The 26,707-nt window shown below is 44.4% G+C and overlaps 1 protein-coding gene across 1 annotated transcript; it reads left to right on the top strand.

Annotated features, from left to right (window-relative positions):
• Window positions 1-994: 994 nt before the first annotated feature.
• On the top strand, window positions 995-26,120 carry LOC147120810 (FHF complex subunit HOOK-interacting protein 1A-like). Its single transcript, XM_085978855.1, has 5 exons — window positions 995-3,686; window positions 10,151-11,221; window positions 15,461-15,639; window positions 18,748-18,892; window positions 24,648-26,120. Exons 1-5 carry the CDS (start codon window positions 3,440-3,442, stop codon window positions 24,881-24,883), a joined length of 1,878 nt encoding a protein of 625 aa, XP_085834981.1. The 5' UTR covers window positions 995-3,439; the 3' UTR covers window positions 24,884-26,120.
• The last annotated feature ends 587 nt before the right edge of the window (window positions 26,121-26,707 follow it).

The raw sequence follows: 26,707 nt of genomic DNA on the forward strand, positions 1-26,707 counted from the left end.
CCTACAGAACTAGTGTAAACCCTAGTATAAACCCTGGTGTAATCCCTACAGAACTAGTGTAAACCCGAGTATAAACCCTGGTGTAATCCCTACAGAACTAGTGTAAACCCTAGTATAAACCCTGGTGTAATCCCTACAGAACTAGTGTAAACCCTAGTATAAACCCTGGTGTAATCCCTACAGAACTAGTGTAAACCCTAGTATAAACTCTGGTGTAATCCCTACAGAACTAGTGTAAACCCTAGTATAAACCCTGGTGTAATCCCTACAGAACTGGTGTAAACCCGAGTATAAACTCTGGTGTAATCCCTGCAGAACTAGTGTAAACCCTAGTATAAACTCTGGTGTAATCCCTACAGAACTAGTGTAAACCCTAGTATAAACCCTGGTGTAATCCCTACAGAACTAGTGTAAACCCTAGTATAAACCCTGGTGTAATCCCTACAGAACTAGTGTAAACCCGAGTATAAACTCTGGTGTAATCCCTGCAGAACTGGTGTGAACCCCTAGTATAAACTCTGGTGTAATCCCTACAGAACTAGTGTAAACCCTAGTATAAACCCTGGTGTAATCCCTACAGAACTAGTGTAAACCCTAGTATAAACCCTGGTGTAATCCCTACAGAACTAGTGTAAACCCTAGTATAAACCCTGGTGTAATCCCTACAGAACTAGTGTAAACCCTAGTATAAACCCTGGTGTAATCCCTACAGAACTAGTGTAAACCCTAGTATAAACCCTGGTGTAATCCCTACAGAACTAGTGTAAACCCTAGTGTAAACTCTGGTGTAATCCCTACATAACTAGTGTAAACCCTAGTATAAACCCTGGTGTAATCCCTGCAGAACTGGTGTGAACCCGAGTATAAACCCTGGTGTAATCCCTGCAGAACTAGTGTAAACCCTTGTATAAACCCTGGTGTAATCCCTACAGAACTAGTGTAAACCCGAGTATAAACTCTGGTGTAATCCCTACAGAACTAGTGTAAACCCGAGTATAAACTCTGGTGTAATCCCTGCAGAACTGGTGTGAACCCTGGTGTAAATTGCCTGTGGAAATTCTAGCCACTTGTGGCTGAATTGTTTGAAGCAACCTTATCTCTCAAAGATTCTTCAGGGGACAGGAAGAGCCTACTGTACTAGAAAGGCTCAGTAAACTTTATATATGATTAACCACACGTGTAGTTATTTCAGATTCTTTTTAAAGTTTATTTTATTCAGAAGAAGGATGTAATGGGGAGAAATGTGCCCATTTTTTGTGCGCAGAACCGAAGCAAAAAGCACCATATTGGGTCAGGTGATGTTCAGGATTCCCTGATGCTGCCTAAAATGGGCATTGTGCCCCTTGCATATGTTAATGAGGGGCCTACTACATTTTTCAGGACCTCTCCTGGAAATTTCTGAGTCCTGAGTAGAACTTGCACCAGGCCTGCTCAGTTGAGTTTTTTGATTCCTTATGTGGCATAACCAGCGCTCCTTAAAGGGACTGATGGAAGCCGCCAACAAAAAGGTAACCTTTTTATAACCTACCTTGATGTGGAGCCAGGAGGAGCAGGAATGCTTCTCCTGGCTCCATAGCAACACTGCGGGTTGCCCGCTGCTCGCCTGCCTCCAGGACTTAGCAGACGGCTGGCAGTGTCACAGGTCTTCAGCAAACCGGCGAGCTGCCTCTGGGCACCCGATTGGTGTCTGCAACTTGCTGGACTTATTCAGATGAAACCCGAGACCCAATTTGGGACAAGGCTCGGCCTCTGGCACGTGCTCCAATGCATCGCCAATTTCAAGCCTGAAAATGGCCCTAAACAATTTAGTATATTTCCATAATTCCACATCTCCTCCTAAAGAGGTTTAATCCCTACATGTCAGATGGCAGCAGATACCCAATCGCACAATTATTAGAATCTCATCTATTGCCAGTCTTTATTGTGCACCGATAGCCATTTATATAGAACTTAATGCATAACACATCTTCCAGCAGATCTAATTCCAGTGCAATGAATCAGCAGTAAATTTCTCCGCTAAATTGAATTAGTCCTAAAATTGGCCTTTTGTTATATATTATTACAAATGCTAAAGGAGCTGCATGAGTTGAATTTGATAAATTGGTAGCAGAATAGCTAATGCTGTGGTTTTACATGAAAATCCTACTATTTTCTCTTTTTGGCGGGGGGGCGGGGCGATGGTAAGAGGCAGGCTAGTTAAAAGGAACTGTTACACTAACTCCCATTCAATCCATTATAATGGTAAATTTTGTTTTGAATTGTTGCAATCACTCCTTGTAACGGTTGCAGAGACATACCATTCATGCCCCTTTTTATGTTACAAATTTGCTTCTCGTAACAAGCACTATCCAACAGCACCTTTGGAGGCACCAAATCTCTCCTCGGGCAATGGCTTCACTGGATGACTCCAATGGAAAGTGCTACTCGTGGCAAAGCTAAACGGCTCCCACTAGTGGAACTTGGCGTCAGGTCTGCCATTGGCCACGGGTGAGCTGAAAAAGCAACCCACCCATAGAAGCCAGCAATGTACTTTTGCTGGCATGTCCAGCCAACACCGACCTTCTGGGGATAGTCCCAGACAGATGAATCGAGTCACAAATATGACTTGGCACTAGTTCTGCACATGCATGCACAGTTGCTTTAAAGTCCCGTTCATAACTTTTGTGCAGAGCCATTCCACAGTATAACTGAGACAGACTTGCACCTTAGAAGCAGTTCTCTAATATAAAAGAGACACTTAAGGGGTTCTATCTTGTCGTTATATAAATGCAGATTTTTCTTCCTCCTGTCAGTTAGCGACCATTCCTCATGTTATTGTGGACATGGAGCTGCTGTAATTTTCAGAGTGTCTTTGAGCAGTTAAAAGGACCGATATCTTTGACATAATTTAGAAATCTAACTATTATGAAAGTTACAGCAGAATTCGTGCCTGTGAGCTGGTCCTGAGAAGTTTCAGTCTCGGGACGATGATGCAACTCCTTTAAGTTAAGTGAACTGCAAGTGGTAGCAGAACAAAGGAGGAAGAAAAGAAAACCCTGAAGCAGGAAGAAGTGTTTTATACCCTTTTATGTGATTCAGTAATTGTGCAGGTTCATGTTGGGGCTGAATCACCTCATTTACACTAAAGTGCATTGTTGGCTATATTGGTAGCTTGAGGGATCAGTCTGCATGCAGCCAGACCCAAAATGGGAAACTGAAGCCAAACGTTACAACTGCAAACTATTTCTATTTGTTGCAGCGAGTACTTTTGGTTACAGGCAAGGAGTGACATTTCATTCTAGGAGGGTTTCGCTGCCTCTGATGACAAGAAATTTGGATAATTTATTCTACAAGGTCACCTCTGATGGGACTCTTGGCAGTGGAGGCAATGCTGAGGTATAAAGGACACATTAGTAACAAGTATAAATAGTACATTACCACCAGGTTTCACAGCTAATTTATGATGATCCTGACATCACTAATTAAGGGTCTTGGCTGTTGCAGGTACCTAATGCCATGTAATCACATGATGCTGAGCCAGCGTAGGGCAGTGAGGGAAAGAGACTGCTACTCAGTGTCTGCTGCCAAGCTGCTTGCCTTGACACCAGCCTGCTGTAATTCTGGCATCCGCGTGACCCCTGGAGAACAGGAGGGCGAATTCTTCCTGGGATCAAAGATCCCTGATCCATCCCACACTGTCACTGCAGGTATGAGTTCATTTTTTTTGGTGTATTGTTTTATTCAATCTTCTGCCATGTAAAAATTGTAGAATAATTTTGCATCCATTTATGGTAATACAGAATTGACTTTGAGTTCTTTACAGAGGGCATTTACCTTACAATGTGTAGAGCAGAAAAACAACTTAATTGGTCACAAGGAGGTGATGACTGATAACTCTTATTTCTTCCATCTAAACATGATAAGCTTACCCTTCAGTTTCCAGGTCACTCAGCTAAAATTGAATGGTATATTATTGAAGAGATGCAGAATCCAATTCCGGAGGCCCAGAACTAGTATATAAACATATATCCTTTCAGTTTCTGAGTCCAATCATTTATGTACAGTATATAGTTAGCAACAGTGGAGCCAGCATGGATCCCTGTGGGACACTACTTCCCACTTTTTGCCAGTCCATCAAACTTCCCTCAACCCCCTGTTCTTTTTTTTTGCAATCCATTCTGCTACCATTTTTTTAAAAGTGTAGGAACATTCCTTTTCCATCATCATTTTTTGTGCAAGAGGTCCATGGCTCACCCTATTTTTCTAAAGTAGCATGCAGTTATAGTAACAAACACAATGGGCTCAATTTTAACTCAGCCGTCAGGCAGGCTTTGAGGCGTGTGGGGGGTTAAAATCGCAAAACCTGGGGGTCGGGACCGCCCCCCCCCCCCCGCCTGGTTCCCGACACCTAGTCATTTTAACCCAGGCGTGTCTGATGGTCCCGAATCAGTCCCACCTGCAACAGGCGGGACTGGTCTTTAGGGTCCTTAAACAGCACTAATTGGCCTTTATAATCCCATTTTAACAGGCCCTTGCCCTTTTTAACCCTTTTCCCACGTAAAACACGCCTGGTGGGGATCACGCCTGTGAAACCTGGCGTGAACACTATTGGCTTGCTGACTATCAGCTGCAGGTCAACCATTAAAGAGGAGATTTGATCAGACATCATTTGCAGGTGGCAGGACTTTGTTGTCTCAGGCCTGGGGCAACTTTTACCAGGCTTAACCACACCTGTGGAAGGTTGGAGCCTCACACACTTCTCCAGTGTGACCTCCTGCAAAACCCCTCTTGCCAGCCTCACTCAGCGCTTCCTCAACTGAGGCATCTACCAGAAGCATGGGAGGCCTTTTTTTCCTCCCCTTCTTGGCATTAGAGGACCTCCATCACCAGGCACGGCAGCAGCAGAACCAGGAACAACAGCAGCACCAGGTGCGACAGGCTACTGCTCACCCATTTTGACCCTAATAAGTTTGATACCATGGGGTCGATTTTCGTTCAGGTGCGGGGAATTGGCGGTTTCCCTGAATTTAGTGATTCTGACACGATTGTAAATGGGTCTATTGAGATTGATGCAAATTTAACACAATTGACCGATTGATTTCCAGCGTGTGGGAAGCCTTGGCAATTGAGTATTTCCAGTCAGAAAGTCGCAGAATATGATGTCATCATTGCTGCTGCTTTTAAGGTCCACATCAAGCCTTGCTTCCTCTGCAGGCTTCCAGCCTTCCACATTAAGATGGCACAGGAGCCTGCAGGAGGAACGGCCAGCGGGAGGGCCAGATCTGCACCCAAATTTGATGAGGCTTCACTACAGGCATTATTGGATGGTGCTAGGGCCCACAGGGAGGTCCTCTTCCCTTCTTCAGGGAGGAAGAGGCCTCCCAGCCATACCAAGGCTGTGTGGCTAGAGGTGGCAGGTCAAGTCAACTCCTTGGGGCTAACACGAAGAACGTGGTTGCAGTGCAGGAAAAGATTCCATGACCACCTTCGCACTGGAAAAGTAAGTACTGTATGATGTTTCCATCACCCTCAATCTGATCCCCATTGCCTTTCCTCACCAGCACTCAGCTTTAGCAATCTCTTCTTGCACATCCCACTAGACACTCACATCCATGCACCCTTACCCATTCCCTCTCTCTCTATGCTCACATTCACAGAACTATGCCACCATGCAGCCCTCACACTCCCTCTCACTCTGATGCTTTGAACACAACTGACAACACACAGGGAGGGCCCTTGGTCTTGCAACCTCACTCCATCTTTGTCTCCTTCTAAGTATCTATGCTATGCAATCACTGCACTCACTCCTTCATTCTCACTCAACCTCCACTTGTCTCCCTCATTGCAGGAAAAGAGAGCTCACAACAGGAGAGAGCGAGCCAGGACAGGAGGAGGGCCACCCTCATTAGCCCAGCTCACCCCCTGGGAGGAAGGCATCCTGGAGATTGCCGGGGCTGACCGAGATGTGGACGTTGGGGAAGGACAGGCAGGAGCATCCCCGCAAGCTGGTGACAGAATAGTTTTCCATCTCTCTCATTGGCATTGCATGAGTCGCTGATAATGATTCTGAAGCTACATCATATGGACTTATGATCATCTGCAGAATGCAATGTGCATGTAACCTTGGCATCACATCTCTAACTTTTTCCTTGACTCCCCCACAGGACCATCGAGAGCCCCCGTCCCCACTCTGCAGGAGGAAGAGCCTGAGCAGCCGGACTCCTTAGAGGAATCTGCAACCTCTGAGGGTGCAGCGTCATCAGAAATAAGCACACCCAGCACCAGCGCAGACACTCACACCTCGGTGGGACCTTCGGGACATAGAGTAGAGTTGTCACCTGGTGTATCACAGCTCACAAGTGAGCATCAGCAGATTGTGGAGACAGGGACAGCAGTGGAGAGTCCTCGTCGGAGGGCGCAGGACTCTGCCAGCTCAGCTCAGCTGCATGTCGACCCTCTGCCTCTGGGTCCATCCGTAAGATCAGAGGTGATGGAACTCCAGGCACAGATGCAGGAGCCTCTGGCAGGTTTTGTCTCTAGGGTCGCTGCGAGTATGGAGCGAATGGAGGAGTCCATAGTGAACATGAGCAGAGCCTTTGTGGAGTCATTGGCGCATGAACGCATGAACACGGAAAGGATAGCAACCTCCGTGGAAAGGATGGCTACAGTAGAGGAGAGGATGGCTACGGCCATGGAGGAGCTAAGTCGCCAGAGTGTTGAAAACATGGTGAGTGTTCAGAATAGACTGACATCTCTGGAGGAGCGATGGTCAGCTATTGAACAGAGAAACCAGACCTTCATGGCAGGCCCTCTGAGCAGGACTGCCATTGTAGAAACGGGTCCCCATGGCCCCCCTGATGTGCAGCAAGCTGCTCTCAAGCTACTTGCAGGCACTGAGGGGGACCTGACCCATGAGAGGGAGGTTGGTGGCAGACCTCAAGGAAGTGGGGGCTCCTCTCCAAGCGCTCACACTTCCATGCCACTGCAGAGCCCTCGGTCAGAGCCCCGCTGGAGTACACACCCAACGGAGATAGAGGTCTCAACCCCTGCACAGCCGCAGGAGCAGCAGACTGCTGGTGAGCCCTCACAGGCTTGCCATCCCAGAGGACGCCCGCCAAAGGTGTCGCGACAGGAGCAGCAGGAAAGTGAGTAAGGGGCCTCCACATCTGCTGAAGCCACAGGGGAACCACTACGTAGGAGCACGCGTAAGAGGAAAATAAAGCACTAATAGTCACAAGGGTAGTCACTTGGGTGAAATGTTATGTTTATTTTTTAAATGCCCTCAGTTGGTTATTGTAAATAAAATTTCTGATGGCAACTTCTGCAGTTGTGGCGTGTGTCATTTTGCGAATGGGGCTGGAGGTCCTCTAATGCCAAGAGGGGAAGTAAAAAAAGGCCTCCCATGCTTCTGGTAGGTGCCTCAGTTGAGGAAGCGCTGAGTGAGGGTGGCGAGAGGGCTCTCGCAGGAGGTCACACTGGAGAAGTGTGTGAGGCTCCAAACTTCCACAGCTGTGGTTATGCCTTCTAAACGTTCCCCCAGACCTGAGACAACAAAGTCCTGCCACCTGCAAATGATGACTGATCAAATATCCTCTTTAATGTTGGACCTGCAGCTGATAGTCAGCAAGCCAATAGTGTTCACGCCAGGTTTCACAGGCGTCATCCCCACCAGACGCGTTTTGCGTGGGAAAAGGGTTAAACAGACAAGGGCCTCTTAAAATGGGATTATAAAGGCCAATCAGTGCTGCTTAAGGGCCCTAAAGAGGCGGGACTGATTCGGGTCAATCAGACACACCTAGGTTAAAATGGCGTGGAGGCGGGAACCAAGTGGGGGGGTGTCGCGACCCCTAGGTTTTGCGATTTTAACCCCCCGCACGCCTAAAAGCCCGCCTCATGGCTCAATGAAAATCGAGGCCCATGTCTGTTACCAGACAGTTTTTTTTGTTCATGAGATGTGGGTGTCACTGGCAAGGCCAGCATTTATTGCCCATCCCTAATTGCCCTTGAGATGGTGGTGGTGAGCCACCTTCTTGAACCACAGCAGTCCGTGAGGTGAAGATACTCCCACAGTGCTGTTAGGGAGAGAGTTCCAGCGACGATGAAGGAACAGCGATATATCTGCAAGTCAGGATGGTGTGTGACTTGGAGGTAATGGTGTTCCCATGCGCCTGCTGCCCTTGTCCTTCTAGGTGGTAGAGGTTGCGGGTTTGGGAGGTGTTGCCGAAGAAGCCTTGGCGAGTTACTGCAGTGCAGATTGTAGATGGTCAGACTGCAGCCACGGTGTGCCGGTGGCGGAGGGAGTGAATGTTTAAGATGGTGGATGGAGTGCCAATCAAGCGGGCTGCTTTTGTCCTGAATGGTGTCAAGCTTCTTGAGTGTTGTTGGAGCTGCACTTATCCAGGCAAGTGGAGAGTATTCCATCACAGTCCTGACTCATACCTTGTAGATGGTGGAATGCCTTTGGGGAGTCAGGTGAGTCACTCGCCACAGAATACCCAGCTTTTGACCTGCTCTTATTGCCACATTATTTATGTGGCTGGTCCAGTTAAGTTTCTGGTCAATGGTGACCTCCAGGATGTTGAAGGTGGGGGATTTGGTGTTGGTAATCCTGTTGAATGTCGAGGGGAGGTGGTTAGACTTTCTCTTGTTGGAGATAGTTATTGCCTAGCACTTGTGTGGTGCGAATATTACTTGTCACTTATCAGTCCAAGCCTGAATGTCGTCCAGGTCTTGGTACATGTGGGCACAGACTGCTTCATTATATGAGGAGTTGTGAATGGAACTGAACACTGTGCAATCATCAGCAAACATCCCCATTTCTGACCTTATGATGGAGGGAAGGTCATTGATGAAGCAGCTGAAGTTAGTTGGACCTAGGACACTGCCCTGTGGAACTCCTGCAGCAATGTCCTGGGGCTGAAATGATTGACTTCCAACAACCACAACCATCTTCCTTTGTGTTAAGTATGACTCCAGCCAGTGGAGAGTTTTCCCCTTGATTCCCATTGACTTCAATTTTACTGGGGGTCCTTGATGCCACACTCAGTCAAATGCTGCCTTGATGTCAAGGGTATCACTCTCCCCTCACCTCTGGAATTCAGCTCCTTTGTCCATGTTTGGACTAAGGCTGTAATGAGGTTTGGAGCTGAGTGGTCCTGGCAGAACCCAAGCTGAGCATCGCTGAGCAGGTTATTGGTGAGTAAGTACCGCTTGATAGCACTGTTGACAACACCTTCTGTCACTTTGCTGATGATGTGGCAGTAATTGGCCGGATTGGATTTTTCCTGCTTTTTTTGGACAGGACATACATGGGCAATTTGATAGCCAGGATTGTAACTGTACTGGAACAGCTTGGCTAGAGGCGCGGCTAGTTCTGGAGCACAAGTTTTCAGCACGACAGTCGAGATGTTGTTGGGGCCCATAGCCTTTGCTGTATCCAGTGCACTGAGCTGTTTCTTGATATCACGTGGGGTGAATTGAATTGGTTGGTGATTTGTGCTCAAAGCCTGTACCATGAAGACCTTCCACCTTTTTGAGGAACGTTGTTTCTTTGACATGGTTGTGAGATAGTATAATCAGAAGATACACTGTCACTCACATTTAACACTTCTTCTTTAATGACTGTACAATAAAAATGAAAAGAATGCCAAAGCTTGAAAGACAATCAGCAGCACTTGAACGGAATCATGGATATTTTGTTTAAAAAGCAAATACCATGGTTTAAGCTGGTCAATTCCCTACACATGTTTCAGATCTCCATCGTGCCGTGAAGGAGAGGCCGAGATGGAAGCCAGGCACTCAATTGACTAAAAGGAAGGGGATTCAGATGCCAGTCTCCTGGGGCTGCTCTGGTTCGCCTCCTAGTGGTCAGCTCAACAACATGTGTCTAAGAAGAGGCCTGGCAGTTTCTGAGAAGGGGTTACTTGACCTCCCCTTGGCTGTAGATATATGTCTAACGCTGGAAACTGTCTAGACTCGCACATGGTTGAGGATGCCTGGTGTCTGTGGAACTGTACTGCCCACAATGAGTGAGCACTTTCAGGAAGGTATGGAGAGAGTTTTTTTTTGGGGGGGAGGATCCAAATAAGAATTTTTTAAAAATGTAAACTGTACTGCTCCTTTATCACGAGATGTTCTTCATAATATTGACTTCAATGCCATTTTGTCTCAGGCTCCAAGGAAGTGGTGGCATGTGCACAAATTCCAGGGGACTGGGACAGACTCCGAAAACCACTGGATATCAGTTACCTGCAGTACCTGTGGGAGGCTCGGGTGAACATCACCACCTGTATGAAAAACTGCAGAGGGTGGTCTGCACCTTACGATGGTGAAAATTCAGATGCTGAAATTGTTTCCCCAGTGTTGCCAGAGGACACCAGCAAACTCAGCAGCAACACATCAGCTAAAGCCCAACACAATTCTGTCATCAGGAGGACCAGGTTGAAGGCCAGTTCCACCAGAGAAAAGATGCAACTGGACTTGGAATGGGATGACAGCTACGACACTGGAATGTCTCCGGGGTCCGATGAAGACTCCTTACAGCCTTATTTTCCTTTTGCAATTAAGCAAGGAACTGGGAACGATACACAACCAGCAGATCCTCCCAAGCACATTCAGGAGATGAAGAAAAGTGCATTAATGCTCATTAGAGGCTCCTACATTGAGGAATCAGATTTCCACGATGATGTCATGGTTTATAGACTATGTGCAGAAAAAGATGCTCAGGAGAATGTTGAAAATAATCCTAAAAAGGTCAAAACATCAGCTTCCATGAAAAGCACAGATCAGAAGGCACCGATGAGCAATGGGCCTGCCAATAGGACATTGCAGAGCACGTCGAGGAACACTGCTTCAGAGAATCAAACTGCTGTGAGTGCCAGCTCTGAGCAGGGCACAGAAATGGAGCACTCAGGACCTGCACAAAGAGAAAAGAAACAGGAAGCCAGCTTGCATGTGTTAAGCACAGAGTCCAAGTGCTCCAACCGGCGTACCTTGAGTGTGGAGACTGATGATTTCCTTTCACAGTATCATGATCTTCTTGCAAAGCTAAACTCTAATCCCGGTGAATTAGTGCTACTGAAGAAGAGCTCATCTGAACCCAGCACTCCTACAGAAGAGGAAGATGATTTTGAGAAGTTCTCTGAGCCCCCACTTTCCGACAATATAACTTTTCCATTTGGTCCGAAAGTTCACCTGATGTATTCCAATAATCCTGCTAGAATACATGGCGCTCCATTCACAGGTATGTTGACATATAGAAAAGGGGGAACCGAATACAGTGCCTTTTGTCTACATCTGAGCTTCATAGAAGTGGCAACCATCATTAAGGAGAGGTCACCCAATGGCTCAATTAGTTTGTTTAGGGGTCAGTCTTGGCTCTGTCGTAGCACTGTCGCCTCCGAATCAGAAGGTTGTGGGTTCAACTCCACGCCATAGACTTGAGCATAAAATCTAGGCTGACACTTCAGTACAGTACTGAGGGAGTGCTGTACTGTCTGAGGTGCCGACTTTTGGATGAGACGTTAAAGTGGGGGCCTGTCTATCCTCTCAAATGGATATAAAAGATCCCCTGGCACTATTCAAAGAAGAGCAGGGGAGTTCTCCCCAGTGTCCTGGCCAATATTTATCCCTTAACCAACAGCAATAAACAGATTATCTGGTCATTATCTCATTGCTGTTGGGGACCTTGCTGTGCGCACTGTCACATTTCCTACATTACACCAGGGACTACACTTCAAAAAAACTTAATTGGTTGTAAACCGCTTTGGGATGTTCTGAGATCATGACAGGCGCTATATAAATGCAAGGCTTTCTTTCATTTCTTTCTTTCTATTCATTGAGTATCTAAGTCGTACAGACCAGGTACATCCCAGGTTTGAACCTTGATCTGCGCAAAAATTATCTCAAAACATTCAAACGGTCATTGTCTATCTAGTTTCTAAGAGTTTAGATTAAAGTGTTCAGAACAGAGACAAGCTAAATGTTAGAAAACAAGTGAAGAATAAATAAGACAGAATAGCAAAGTGAATTTCTTGGAAAAGAGTATTCTCATTGGTAACAATTTTTATTTTGGATATAAATTTGAAAAGCTAGTGCAAAAAGCTCTTAAATAACACCAAGAACTTGAACTGTTTGAATAACAGGTACTGCTAAATATTACAATTCTTTGTTATTATGGCATATGAATAAGAGAAAACATCAGACAGGACAGGACCAGCTGATTGATCTAGCCTGTCTCATGCGTTGTGTTGCCTTGTGTATCAGGATAACTCAACTACCTGTATGGCACAGAGGGAAAACATTTATGTAGCACCTTTCATGTCCTCAGGAAATCTTAGTGCCTCACAACCAATGGTTTATTTTTGAAGCAACTGTTGTTTTGTAGGCAAACAGAGGCCAATTTGCACACAGCAAAGTCTCACACACAACAATGAGATAAAAGACCAGATAATCTTTTTTAGTAGTTTTGACTGAGGGGTAAATGTTAGTCAGGACACCGGGAGAACTCCCCGCTCTTCAAAAAGTACCATGGGATCTTTTACGGCCACTTGAGAAAGCAGACAGTGCCTTGCTTTAGCATCTCATCCAAAAGATCGTATCTCCAACAGTGCAGCACTCCACTCAATACTGCATTAAACTGTCAGCATAGGGTATATGCTCAAGCCCTGGAGTGAACCCACAACCTTTTGACTTGGAGGTGAAAGTGCTACCACTGAGCCAAGCTGACACTTAAATGTGGCCATTACCTAGAGTAATGTGTATGTTTGCCTATAATGTGTGCTTTTAAGTGTGATGAATCTGCATTTTGTTATACGCTGTGTTATAAACACCTAATAATCCCTCTTATATCTAGTCTATGTGCCATTTTACAACTGTTTTTAGAAAAATGTTATCTCCATTTAGTGGTATTCTGAAACAGTGTCGGCTGTGGCTCAGTGGGTAGGACTTTCGCCTGAGTCAGAAGGTTGTGGGTTCAAGTCCCACTCCAGAAACTTGAGCACAAAAATCTAGGCTGACACTCCAGTGCAGTGCTGAGGGAGTGCTGCATTGCCGGAGGTGCCATCTTTCAATTAAGACATTCAACCGAGGCCCCATCTGCTCTCTCAGGCGAATGCAAAAGATCCCATGGCACTATTTCGATGAAGAGTAGGAGAGTAATCCCTGGTGTCCTGGACAATATTTATCCCTCAATCAACATAACAAAACAGATTATCTGGTCATTATTGCATTGCTATTTGTGGGAGCTTGCTGTTTGCAAATTGGCTGCTGTGTTTCCCACAACAGTGACTACACTTTAAAAGTACTTCATTGGCTGTAAAGCGCTTTGGGACGTCCGGTAGTCATGAAAGACGCTGTATAAATGTAAGTCTTTCTTTCATGGTGCAGGTGTACCACATGTTGTCAGGAAACCCTTCAGAGATGAGAAAAGGAACAATTTTCTTTTTGCTGTAAGATTTGGAAATTCATTGTAAATTTGGAAGCAGTAAACACTGCGGTCCCAACGCCTTAGAAATTGGGCCTGTAATCTCAAATAAAATCTGATTAACTTTACAAGGGAAGCATTGAAAACACCAACAATCAAACTTAACTCTGAATTCTTTCAGCTTCAGTTTGACTGTTTGGTTCACTCTTGTTCTACAGCAATCTTGAGTAAGTGAGACTTTCCCTCTTTATAATCTGTGCATGTTGTGGAGACATTGGGGGAAAAATTCGGTTGGCTTGCGCCTCCCATTAGCACCCTTAGCAAAGCAACTAGCAACCAGGCGTGGTGATGTTTGCGCCACTCGCGAAATTAACTAGAGTTTTTGCAGCGGCGCAAAAGTTTACCGCCCCGACCTGCTGCGCCTGCAGATCATGATGTCAGTTGAGCATCAGTTGGCACCCCAGACAGAATATTGAGTGGCGCCCCCCTCCTTTCCGCCTGGCGCAAGCAACGACAGGGAGACTGGAACGTTTCTCAGTCGGTGAGGGGCTGGGGGGGGCGCTATTTAAAGGCAGCCTCTTCCTGGCCTTTTCTGTGGTAGACGTTTTTGCACTCATGCTGTAGTAACTTACTCAAGATTGCTGTAGAGCAAGAGTGAACCAAACAGTCAAACACTCATTCTGACAGAGAGAGAGATTCAAGGCTGCAATGAGCAGGGTGTAGCTGGAGAGCAAGATCGACCCTCCCCTTTAAGAACTGGCCAGTGCCAGTGTGTCTCTATTCCATCGCTAACTGACATCGCCTGCGCTGCGCCCGCACTCTGAGTTAGCACCTTGCTCCTCGGTATTAGCGCCTTAAGAAAGGTGTGTAGCGCCTGATTTAGCGCTCCAATTACCTCCAGGGGCGATAGAAGCCAAGTTTGCAGTTGGAGGTGATAATTGGCGACAGGCGCTAAACTTTGTGCCCGGCCGATAATTGTGCCCCAAATGGGGCGATACCGAATTTCTCCCCCATTGAATTTCTCTTCCTTGAAGCACAGTCCTCAGTTCCACCATCTCTAACCCTTATGTCCACTGATGCTGCATTGCATGTAAATAATCCAGTTGCAAGACATGGGTGGCATACTGATGCTTAAATGTACAGTTCATGACTGCCATTCCCCACATTCAAAGCTCCAAAAATCTGATCTGTAGTCTGTGCTGGAGCCAGGAATTGTCCAGATGTTTCTCCAAAGGGAGGCAGAGAATATCTGTGGTTCAGACAATCCAAGCCACTTGTATTTGTTACCCAGGAACCAGTTTAAGATATTTGGGAATGACTTGTGTTTTTAAAACCAAGAATTTACACAATTTTTAAATTTTAGTAATATTTTGGAAAGATAAATTAATTGTTTCTGTAGTAAAATTGGACCATTTTGTTTGCATTTATAAAACATTACTACAAGACCTCACTTAAGTGGACATTTTTCATGTGGGAGCCTAGACATGGATAGTTATTGCTGGATATTTAGCTTATCCTGACCTCTCCTAATGTCCAACACCTATATGCACTGTCCAGCAGAAGTCACTGAATAATAAGCAGAAGTGGGTACATTGGCTGATTTTTCTTTTCTCCTCCCCCTCCTAGTCCCAGAACCATTGAAGCCAACTGTAGACCCTGGCTGAGATCAGTCAATTCGCCACAGACTAGGAACGGAACCTGCAACCTTAGAAATTGTGCTGCTTAAAAATACTGTTTAAAAAAAGTAGCCCTCCTTATTGATCTGTATACAGAGTTTATTCTCCCTCCATGCTTGTCCCTTCCTCTCCTGTATGTGCTGCTTTCTGCCAGGGTATGGTTCCAAGGGCACAGGGCGCCTCTGGTGCCGTGCTCAACTGTCCCATTTTTCATGTGCTTGTCAAGTATTCTTTGTTAAGGAAGGAGTTATTAATAGTACCATCAGGCAGCCTGTTAAAGGTACTTGTTATATTTAGTGTCACTGGCAGTCAAGGTGTTAACATCACCGATAGCTGGAAGTACTCCATCTTCTCCTGACTCACTTGACCTTTCTGTTTACAGGACCATTCATCAGCGTTTTATTGTCTAAACTGGAGAATATGCCGGAAAATGAATTACACGTAAACTTGCTGCTTACCGGGATTGTTGCTCAACTGGCTTGCTATCCACAACCCCTGCTTCGTTCTTTCTTGCTCAACATTAACATGGTGTTTCAGCCCAGTGTACGCTCACTGTATCAGGTACAACAAGCACAGCCACGGTCACCAGGGTTCCAGAGTTTTATCATTCAGAAGCCTTAAACAGCAGTGTTTAAAAACAAACAAAATTGTATGGTTTGACCTTATCTTGTACTAGAAAATCTTTCTCACTAGTGACCTTGGTGACTATTTTTTCTTCAAGTGCGCTGCTCCCATTCTGGCCCGGTAGTGCTGGGGTTTCCTGTGCTAGGCCATTTAAATTTACTTGGCTTGGAGTACCACCTGGCATATGCCTATCCTCTATACTCATTCCAAGTATTGGAGGAAAAGAATAGTACCTCCTTCCCCTCTGCTCCGAATTCCCACTCTCTCCGAATTCCCAACTTTAACACTCTGTTTAGAAGCACTCCGTTTAAGATAACTTAAAATTCTCCTCTGTCTCTGTGGTATCTTGAGGTGGCCATAGATGGAGACAGACACAGGTTAACTCCTTAACATGGTTTAATCAACACTTGCACATAAAAGCTTCTGCCATGAGGCAGCAAAAACAAAGAGTACAACCAGTACAGATCAGACTTAACTCAGGAGAGCAATTGCCACAGCACCACCTGGTGGATCAGGTTACTCATAACCTCCCAGGTTACTACAGTCTCAGTGGCTTTTTATGTATTAATGAGCCAACTATACTGTTGTCTGCAATAGACATAGGGACATTAAACAATTCATTACCTTGTCTCGGGTGACCTAACAAAACATCCACACCTATTATGGTGGGGATGATTCTATTCATGTGAGCCTAACATGAGGTGCCTGCTGAGAATATATTCTTAGGAGAGGGGGTAGTTTATTTGGTTGACAGGCCCACTGGGGTATCTGAACAGGGAAGGAGTTGAAAGCCTTATCCTTCCATTTCCTTTGAATGCAGGGGGAGAAAACAGACACATAGACAGGGGGATGGTCTTTGTCTGGCAACTAAGTTTCAAAAGGTCATTTTTTTGTTTAGAAAGAAAGGTAATGTCAAAAACGAGTGTCAGCCCATGAACAAGTGTGGTTTATATTTTTTCTCATTTTTTGACAAGCGAATTACAATTGAGTGGAGTAAATGTGTTTTATTTACACCTGTTGCTCTGTATGTTCACTTGCTGTTTGTAAAAGAAAACCTGCATCCGGCCTTATCTCAAAAGTATTTTGCAGTCCGGCAACTGAAACATTGAGGATGCACAGTTGAAAGCCCGTGCAAATGACACAATATCCAGGTCAGATCACAAGGGAGCAGGACCTATTGTTGCATCCCTGGGTTATGCTATCGTATACTTAGATATTAAGCAGTTTGGGCACACTCGTGGACATAAGATGTTTGGACCACTTATGGGAGGAAGCAGCTCTGCTGTACCCAAGGGATATCTAAGGTAGACCTAAAATTCTCAACAAGTCCCTTAGGAGTCAACAAGCTGTTTAAAAATAAGCCTAACCCTGTCCTCATTGAATGTCCAAGTGTGCACACTTCCAGCAGGAGCCAGCAATAATTTGGAGTAGGAATACGGCCAGAATTCTCCCCATAGTCACAGCTTCCCTCAGGGATGTCAAGGTCAGTTGTGCCCCACCACCTCACTAGCTGAGATCAGCTAACTTGGGAATTGAACCCTGGGATAATCTTACTGTTCTGAATGTCTCAGTACCACAACACTGAACCATAGCACAAGACACCTTTGTTTTGTCTATTGTTCAGACTTTATTTAATATCCTCCTCTGTACTGTAACCATAGCAACATGAAGGAATGTAACCATCAGTTGTGGGGTAGTATATGTGACACAGGCTTGTTTGTATAAATGTTGCTGTTTCATAACCACAGTTAAAGGAGGCAACTTCTTTTGACCTGCGCCAAAGTTCGATATTTTCAAGGCTAGACTTGCTTTCAGCTTTCGATGTGACCTTTACAACTTTCAAAATATATGGAAGTAAATCTTTATCTTAGTACTTTGTAAACTTAGTATTCTGTAAACATCTGCTAATATTCTTCGTTGAAAGAGAGAAATATGGACACTGTAATAGGGGCAGGGCAGCGGTGCCCAATACTGTGTCGTTATTGAATGGTAAGGTATGTAATACCCATGATTTTACTTGTAGTAAGCTCCCAATATTGGCATACAGCTCCCCATGTAGCATACAGTCCTCCAGTACATAACCAAAGCAACTATTCTTTGTGTGAGTTTAGATTGTGAGTGTTGGCATCCTATTTGGTCAGAGAATCACAGCTGAGCCGGATCATGCAAGCTCCACATTACATGTATAATTTCACAGCACAGGTCCCTGGATAGCAATCAGGAGAGGGAACAATGACTGATTTCTCATCCTCCTAGCTGGGGGCCCTGAGGCCAACTGTAGTTACCCTGTTGCTGCTCCCGCTGAGTTCAGCTAGCTCAACACAGATTAAGAATCAGCCTTGCAATCTTCCTGGTCTGTCTGGTGCAGTACCACAATGATTTTTATTATTTGATTGTTTTCTTTGGAAAAAAAAGTTCAGAGAAGAGAAATTCTGTTCAAAACAATCAAAGTAAGATAGTGGCGTGTGATCACTTGTTAACTTTGCAAAATATGTTAGGATGGCTGACCTTTAAATTATTGAAAGGCAACACTATTGAATTCACTTACAGGAAACTCTTTGTTACCCGGCACCGACGGGACCGGCGTGGTGCCAGTTTATCAAAAAGTCCGGATTACAGAGAGTTATGGTTAAAAGGTACAAGAGCTCCGTACACAGCAACAAATCCAGGCTTCCCTGTTGCTTAGCAACAGCTGCAGGAACCCCGGCCACAGACCAAGCGTCCCTGTTGCTTAGCAACAAGTGCAGGAACCCGATTACACAGCCACAGCTCCAGGAACGGCCACTAATATGAAGTAAAACTTACCTGAACCTACTCCTGAATTTTGCCGGTTAACAGAGATTTCCGGTTATTTAGGTGCCGGTAAATCGAGAGTTTCCTTCTGAATTGAAAATGAATTCAAAGCCTATTTAATATAGATGTGGAGTAAAATAAATATGAAAAAATCATGTTCTGGTTGCTTAAATCAAACCATTTTGCTTTTTCATTGAACAAGTAACAAATATGAACAGCAGTTTTGATAATTCATTGTTTGTGTTTACACAGGTGCTGGCATCGGTGAAAAATACAATTGAGCAATTTGCTTCTACAAGGGAAGAATTCTCATCATTCCTGACCCAAACTCGGGAATATCTGCTCTCTCGGGTGGAGATCCCCACTTCACACAAAAGAATATTCACAGCCAAAAAAGGTACCTTTTAAAAAAATTTGTCCACGCATACACTTATGGAATCAAAGAATCTCACAGTACAGAAGGCCACCATTCGGCCCATTGTGCCTGTGCCAGCTCTTTGAAAGAGCAATCCAATTAGTTCCACTCCGCTGCTCATTCCCCGTAGCCTGCAATTTTCTCGAAGCTTCAGGTATTTTTTTTATTTGTTCCTGGGATGTGGGTGTCGCCGGCCAGGCGAGCATTTATTGCCCATCCTTAATTGCCCTTGAGAAGGTGGTGAGCTGCCTTCTTGAACCGCTGCAGTCCTTGTGGTGAAGGCACTCCCAGAGTGCTGTTAGGGAGGGAGTTCCAGGATTTTGACCCAGTGACAATGAAGGAATGGCGATATATTTCCAAGTCAGGATGGTGTGTGACTTGGAGGGGAACTTGGAGGTGGTGTTCCCATGTGCCTGCTGCCCTTGTCCTTCTAGTTGGTAGTGGTTGCAGGTTGGGAGGTGCTGCTGAAGAAGCCTTGGCGAGTTGCAGCGGTGCATCTTGTAGATGGTACACACTGCAGCCACGGTATGCCGGTGGTGGAGAGAGTGAACATTTAAGGTGGTGGATGGGTGCAATTGGAGAGTATTACATCACACTCCTGACTTATGCCTTGTAGATGGTGGAAAGGCTTTGGGGTGTCAGGAGGTGAGACACTGCCACAGAATACCCAGCCTCTGACCTGCTCTTGTAGTCACAGTATTTATGTGGCTGGTCCAGTTAAGTTTCTGGTCAATGGTGACCCCCGGGATGTTAATGGTGTTTTTTTTGGCGATGGTTATGCCGTTGAATGTCAAGGGGTGGTGGTTAGACTCTCACTTGTTGGACATAGTCATTGCCTGGCACTTGTGTAGCACAAATGTTACCTGCCACTTAGCCCAAGCCTGAATGTCGTCCAGGTCTTGCTGCATTCAGGCATGGACTGCTTCATTATCTGAGGAGTTGCGAATAGAACTGAACATTGCGCAATCATCAGCGAACATCACCACTTCTGACCTTATGATGGAGGGAAGGTTATTGATGAAGCAGCTGAATTAGGTTGGGCCTAAGACACTGCCCTGAAGAACTCCTGCAGCGATGTCCTAGGGCTGAGATGATTGACCTCCAACAACCACAACCATCTTCCTTTGTGCTAGGCCCCAGCCAGTAGACAGTTTTCCCCGATTCCCATTGACTTCAATTTTACTAGGGCTCCTTGATGCCACTCGGTCAAATGCTGCCTTGATGTCAAGGGCAGTCAATCTCACCTCATCTCTGGAATTCAGCTCTTTTGTCCATGTTTGGACTAAGGCTGTAATGAGGTCTGGAGCCGAGTGGTCCTGGTGGAACACAAACTGAGCATCGGTGAGCAGGTTATTGGTAAGTGCCGCTTGATAGCACATTGATGATACCTTGCTTCACTTTGCTGATAATTGAGAGCAGACTGATGGGGCGGTAATTGGCCGGATTGGATTTGTCCTGCTTTTTGTGGTCAGGACATACCTGGGCAGGTTTCCATGTTGTTGGGTAGATGCCTGTAACAGCTTGGCTAGAGGCATCGCTAGTTCTGGAGCACAAGTCTTCAGCCGACAACCAAAATGTTGTCAGGGCCCATAGCCTTTGCTGTATCCAGTGCGCTCAGCCATTTCTTGATATCATGTGGAGTGAATCGAATTGGCTGAAGACTGGCTTCTGTGATGGTGCGGACTTGGCACTTCTGGCTGAAGATGGTTGCAAATGCTTCTCATGTCTTTTGCACTTGTGGGCTGGGCTCTGCCATCATTGAGGATAGGAATATTCATAGAGCCTCCTCCTCCCATTATTTGTTTAATTGTCCACCACCATTCATGACTGGATGTGGCAGGACTGCAGAGCTTTGATCTGATCCGTTGATTGTGGGATCGCTTAGTTCCGTCTATAGAATGCTGCTTCTGCTGTTTAGCATGCATGTAGTCCTGTGTTACAGCTTCCCCAGATTGGCACCTTGTTTTTAGGTATGCCTGGTGCTGCTCCTGGCATGCTCTTCTACACTCCTTATTGAACCAGAGTTGGTCCCCTGGCTTGATGGTAATGTTGAGTGACGAATATGCCAGGCCATATGGTTACAGGTTGTGGTGGAATACAATTCTGCTGCTGCTGATGGGCCACAGCGCCTCATGGATACCCAACTTTAAGCTGCTAGATCTGTTCTGAATCTATCCCATTTAGCACGGTGATAGAGCCACATAACACGATGAAGGGTGTCCTCCGTGTGAAGACGGGATTTTGCCTCCACAAGGACTATGCAGTGGTCACTACTACCAATGCTGTCATGGACCGATGCATCTGCGACAGGTAGATTGAAGATGAGTTTAAGTAGGTTTTTCTCCTTGTGTTGGTTCTCTCACCACCTGCCACATTCCTAGTCTGGCAGCTATGTCCTTCAGGATTTGGCCACCTCAGTCAGTAGTGGTGTTACCGAGGCACTCTTGGTGATGGACGTTGAAGTTCCCCACCCAGAATACATTCTGTGCCCTTGCTGCCCTCAGTGCTTTTTTCAAGTGGTGTTCAACATGGAGGAGTACTGATTCATCAGCTGAGGGAGGGTGGTAGATGGTAATCAGCAGGTTTCCTTGCCTATGTTTGACCTGAAGCAATGAGACTTCATGGGGTCCGGAGTCAATGTTGAGGACTCCCAGGGCCACTCCCTCCTGACTGTATACCACTGTGCTGCCACCTCTGGTGGGTCTGTCCTGCCGGCAGGACAAGACATTCCCAGGGATGGTGATGGAGGAGTCTGGTACATTGGCTGAAAGGTGATTCTGTGAGTATGACTATGTCAGGTTGTTGCTTGACTAGTCTGTGGGACAGCTTTCCCAATATTAGCACAAGTTCCTCAGATGTGAGTGAGGATTTTGCAGGGTCAACTGGGCTGGGTGTGCCGTTGTGGTTCTATTATTGATTTTTGTAGTGGTTTGGTTACAACTGAGTGGTTTGCTTTGCCATTTCAGAGGGCATTTAAAAGTGAACCACATTGCTGTGGGTCTGGAGTCACATATAAGCCAGACTAGGTAATGACGGCAAATTTCCTTCCCTAAAGGACATTAGTGAACCAGATGGGTTTTTATGACACTCCGATTGTTTCATGGTCACTATTGCTGATACTGGTGGGATTTGAACTCATGTCACTGGATCATTAGTCCAGTAACATAATCACTATACTACCATTCCTGGTATTTATCAAAAATATCCATTACATTATCCCCGATTTAGATCTAGAATTCCACTAAGGCCCTGATGTCCAATGTTCAGGATTTCATTTAGATTCAAGGAGCCAAATTGAAGAACACACAAGTGTAGGAACAATGGTTGTCCCTAAGAATTTTTTGTAAATAACTGACTAAATGTGCTATTAAGATCTTCCAAATTTTAAATTTGACTGCTAGGCTCTTAATGCTGGTACTTTTGCTTACTAATTGCAGGTCCTGTTTGAAATAACATTATTCTGACATTAAAATAACCAATCCTAATATTTATTTGATGCAATTCCAAAACCCTTAATTTCTGTTGGCAATTATGTTCTTCAAGGTTTTGGAAAATGAGTTCTAGGTAATTGTACCAAAGTGAAAACTTTTCATTGTGTCAGCATCAAGGATTACACCAGGAACAGGTAGATCGTGATCCATCGAGCCTGCCCCAAACAGTTGTGATGCCTTAAGCATCATGATTCATAATACCCACAAACTACCATGCAATCTCCTGGGAGAGGCAAAAAAATTAAAAACCAAGGTCAATTTAGGGAAACAAATATGGAAATTTCCTCCCCATCCCCCTTAGATGATTAAAACTAGTCCAGGAAACCATATTTTGGGATGGGGGCTCTCTGATGAAATCCACACCTGAAACGTGGGATGTAAATTTGCACTTTCAGCAGTGGCAGAAAACTGGCAGTCGTGGATCAAATTGATTTCAATGGACAGGAGAATCGGGCAGATGTGCAACAGGCGGCCGGCTGATCCACGACTGCCAGTTTTCTGTGGCCACCGAAAATGAAAATCACCTCCCTGTTCTCTCCATAAATGCTGACCAACTTGACAAGTATTTCCACCACTTTCAGTTTCTGTTTAATTGGGCAAGCAGCTCCTTCCTTATTGTTCAGGGAGTAAATCAACTGTTGGTGAGACCAAGGTTTACAGACCAAGAACGTCCCAAATTTGATTTCTAGCTGGTTAGCATTGATCGCCGTTGGAGCAGTTGCGAGGATACTACAATTAGGTTCAATAAAGAAATCAGCCAGCACGTGGAGCTTGGGAGAAAACAGTATTGGGCTCAGTGATGACAGTCCGATGCTCAAATAGCCTTCCGCCACTTACTGTCTAGACTTGCGTATGAAGAAAACTGGAGGATGGTAGACAGTAGTGTTCCCCAAGGGTCAGTGCTGGGCCACTACTTTTTTTTGATAGATGGATATATATATATATATATATATATATGATAAAAATAAATGACCTGGATATTGGAATACAGAATAGAATTTCTAAATTTGCCAATGACACCAAACTTGGGGGTGTGGCAAACAGTGAGGATGATGCCAATTGACTGCAACAGGAAATGCTAGCAGAATAGGCAGATGAAATTTAATAGAGAAGTGTGAGATGATGCATTTTGGTAAAAGGAACAGGGAGAGCTAATATACACTTAATGGCACAGTTTTAAAGAGAGTGCAAGGACAGAGGACCTGGGAGTTAATGTGCATAGGTGCCTGAAGGTGGCAGGACATATTGAGAGAGTGGTTAGCAAAGTATATGGGATCTTGGGCTTCATAAATAGAGGTATCGAGTACAAAAGTAGAGAAGTTATGCTGAACCTTTATAAAGCGCTGGTTAGGCCACAACTGGAGTATTGCGTCCAGTTCTGGTCACCACACTTTAGGAAGGATGTGAAGGCCCTTGAGAGGCTGCAGAGGAGATTTACCAGCATGGTTCCAGGGATGGGGGATCTTAGCTTCAAGGACAGATTGGAGAAGCTGGATTTTTCATTAGAGCAAAGGGGTGATTTGATGGGTGAACAAGTTTATGACAGGTTTGGATAGGCTAGACGAGGAAAGGCTGTTCCCCACTAGTTGATGGTACAAGGACGAGGGGACACAGATTTAAGGTTTTAGGCAAGGGGGAATGTGAGGAAAAACTTTTTTACACAGCGAGTGATGAGGACTTGAACCTCGCTGCCGACGGAAGTGGTGGAGATTGGATAGGCACTTGCAGGGCTACGGGGATAGAACAGGACTGACTGGATGGGCCGAATGGTCTCCTTCTGTGCCGTATGACGCTATGAAGAACAGTCACTTGGGCAAGATAAGTGTTACTGAGGGCAATGAAACTGTATTCCACCATCCAGAGCCTTTAGCAGAGGTAGGAAGAAAAATTAAGCACAACAAAAAACTAAAACAATAAAGGTTAAATACATTATGGAGTAAGAAAAGACTTCTGCCAATGACAAAAAAAAGTTGTGAATCAAGAAGAATCTTGCGTACATGTTGCAAGATCAGGTAGTTCATGTGGTTAAGGTAAGGTTATAAAATGCTTTTAAAGTCTCCAGATCCCCCCATTTGGATGACTGCATATTTATTTGTACATAAAGATTGAACAAATGAGGATGAAAAATTTAACTCAGTTTGAATTTATGGAAAAAAATCACAAGTTAATTGAGTAAAAATGTGAATTGTAGTATGTGAAAAATACACATTAGTAACTGACTTTCTTTCCTGAAAAACCTCTTGCAGAACACAGTCGAGGTGTTGCAGAAAATGGACAAAAGCCTCCACGTACTGCCCAAAATGCACAACAGCTGTTTTCAAGTAATTTCAGTAAGCCAATGGCTCCTCCTTGTGTTTCCTTGCACATGAAAAATGCTATCAATGCTGCGGTCATCTTCACAGAATTTCTTAAGGAACTTGCAGCAATTGCACAGGAACATTCAATTTTATCTCACACTCTGCTGGAGGAATGCGAAGAATAATTCTTACAAATTTCAAGAAATATTTTTAATACAAATGATGCATTCTACTTTTTAAACCCTTTCCAAAGCAATACCAAGCCTTAACTACAGTGACACCTACGGATATTGAGAGTGGATTGGGGGGGGGGGGTGCAGAGAAAGGAAGAAGAGGGAGGGAGAAAATCTATTTTGCTTCAACAAAATAAGACAGATAGCACAGAATTGTTTCCCAAAAATTGTAAGTATTCTGTGCTAAACTTAAATGCAGCAGCCTTATTTTAGTAGAATATGCACACATGAAATTGTCTCTCTATGCAAGCTGCAATGTATGTGAATTTTTACAGGGGACAAAAACATTTTAATTCTTTAAATGTCAATGGGTTTTGTGTAAGTATATAAGTAATATCATACATACACACACTTCTGCCAGTTTGAGATGTGCACATTTGAGTCTATTTAAATGTTTGACCTTAATCATCCTGCAACATTACACTGTGAATAGTACCAAAGACCAAATGAAAGAGAACAATGCGGAATGAGACTTTCTGCCATTGGGATACTGATGAAAAACAATGTTTCCACTTACTTAAATGACATTTCATTTGTCTTTTTTCTATCTTTTTGATGAACATATTTAACATTGTCGTCATGTTGCAAAACCCCAAATGTGTCTTAGTATAGTATCTGACAGAAGTTAAACATGACTATTAGCTACAGAAAAGTAACATCTTAAGCTGCAGACAAGGACATGAAATGTCCTTCAGCACATTTTTTTATACACTGTAAAGATGATTGTACGGTTTGTGTACTGTTTAATATGTATGCCTAGGCGGTGGCAGTATGGGAGGAAGCACAGTCTTGATGACTTTACTTTTGGTAAACCCTTTCTGTTGAATGTTCCTTTGAGATTATTTCTTTTTGCAACATCAGTAGAAATTATAAAAACAAATTTCTAAAATGTAATAGAATTATAGAAATATTTAAATTCAAGTCTTAAGTTGAGTATGCCACTGTTATAAAATGAAAATATTTTTATTGTATCAAGTGCTACTCCAGATGTGAGGGTTCATGGTATTTATAAATAGGTTGAAAAGTTCCTTCTGATGAGTAAAATAACTTATTAAACAATTGTCAGTAGATTCAATAAAAAGTAGCGTGTGTCTTCGCAAGCTGCTATTTTAAGGGCTTTTTACTGAGGAGCTGCTTATTTTATACATTGCAGCAGATTAATTTCAAGCATTAAAGTTTTCTGAAAATGGGTACTGATTGGTAAGATTATTTTAGAGGGATGTATAAAAAGCTAGTGCAGTACAGAAGTAAGTTTTAATATACCATTCCTAGTCAGAACTGTGTTGCAGTTAAGAATCTTTTGCTGTAACAGAAGTACTTTAATAATTTAATTTTTGACAGTCAAAAGTATTTGTAGAAGCCACAGTAAGAAGAGTTGCAGATCCCATTAATACCTCCCCATGGTCAATCTTCCAGGTTTAGTGGCTATTAAGCAGCAGCACTACAAAAGGAATTCTAACTGCAGTCTCTGACTTGCAAGTCAAACGTCTGCCAACCCAAGTTCATAACAAATCTGTTCCAAAGCAGGCTTTTAAAATAGAAATCTCAGACTGGATCTGAGCCATCCTCAGTTCATTTCAGGCTACGGCACAAACCTGAACAACCAGGGTTTGCATTCATCTGAACCCACTGAGCATCAATAAAGAACAAAAAAAGAGAATGACAGTCACTGCACATAAATGCATGAGTTACAGAACTATCCAGTTACATCTTTTCTTGGTTACTTATGGTTTTCAAAGTCAATTACATTGAGGAAAGCTATTATTTTTTCATGAT

Source organism: Somniosus microcephalus, chromosome 3 (assembly GCF_052327205.1).
Source record: "Somniosus microcephalus isolate GS21.2 chromosome 3, FLI_Smic_1.0, whole genome shotgun sequence".
NCBI classification, from domain to species: Eukaryota; Metazoa; Chordata; class Chondrichthyes; order Squaliformes; family Somniosidae; genus Somniosus; species Somniosus microcephalus.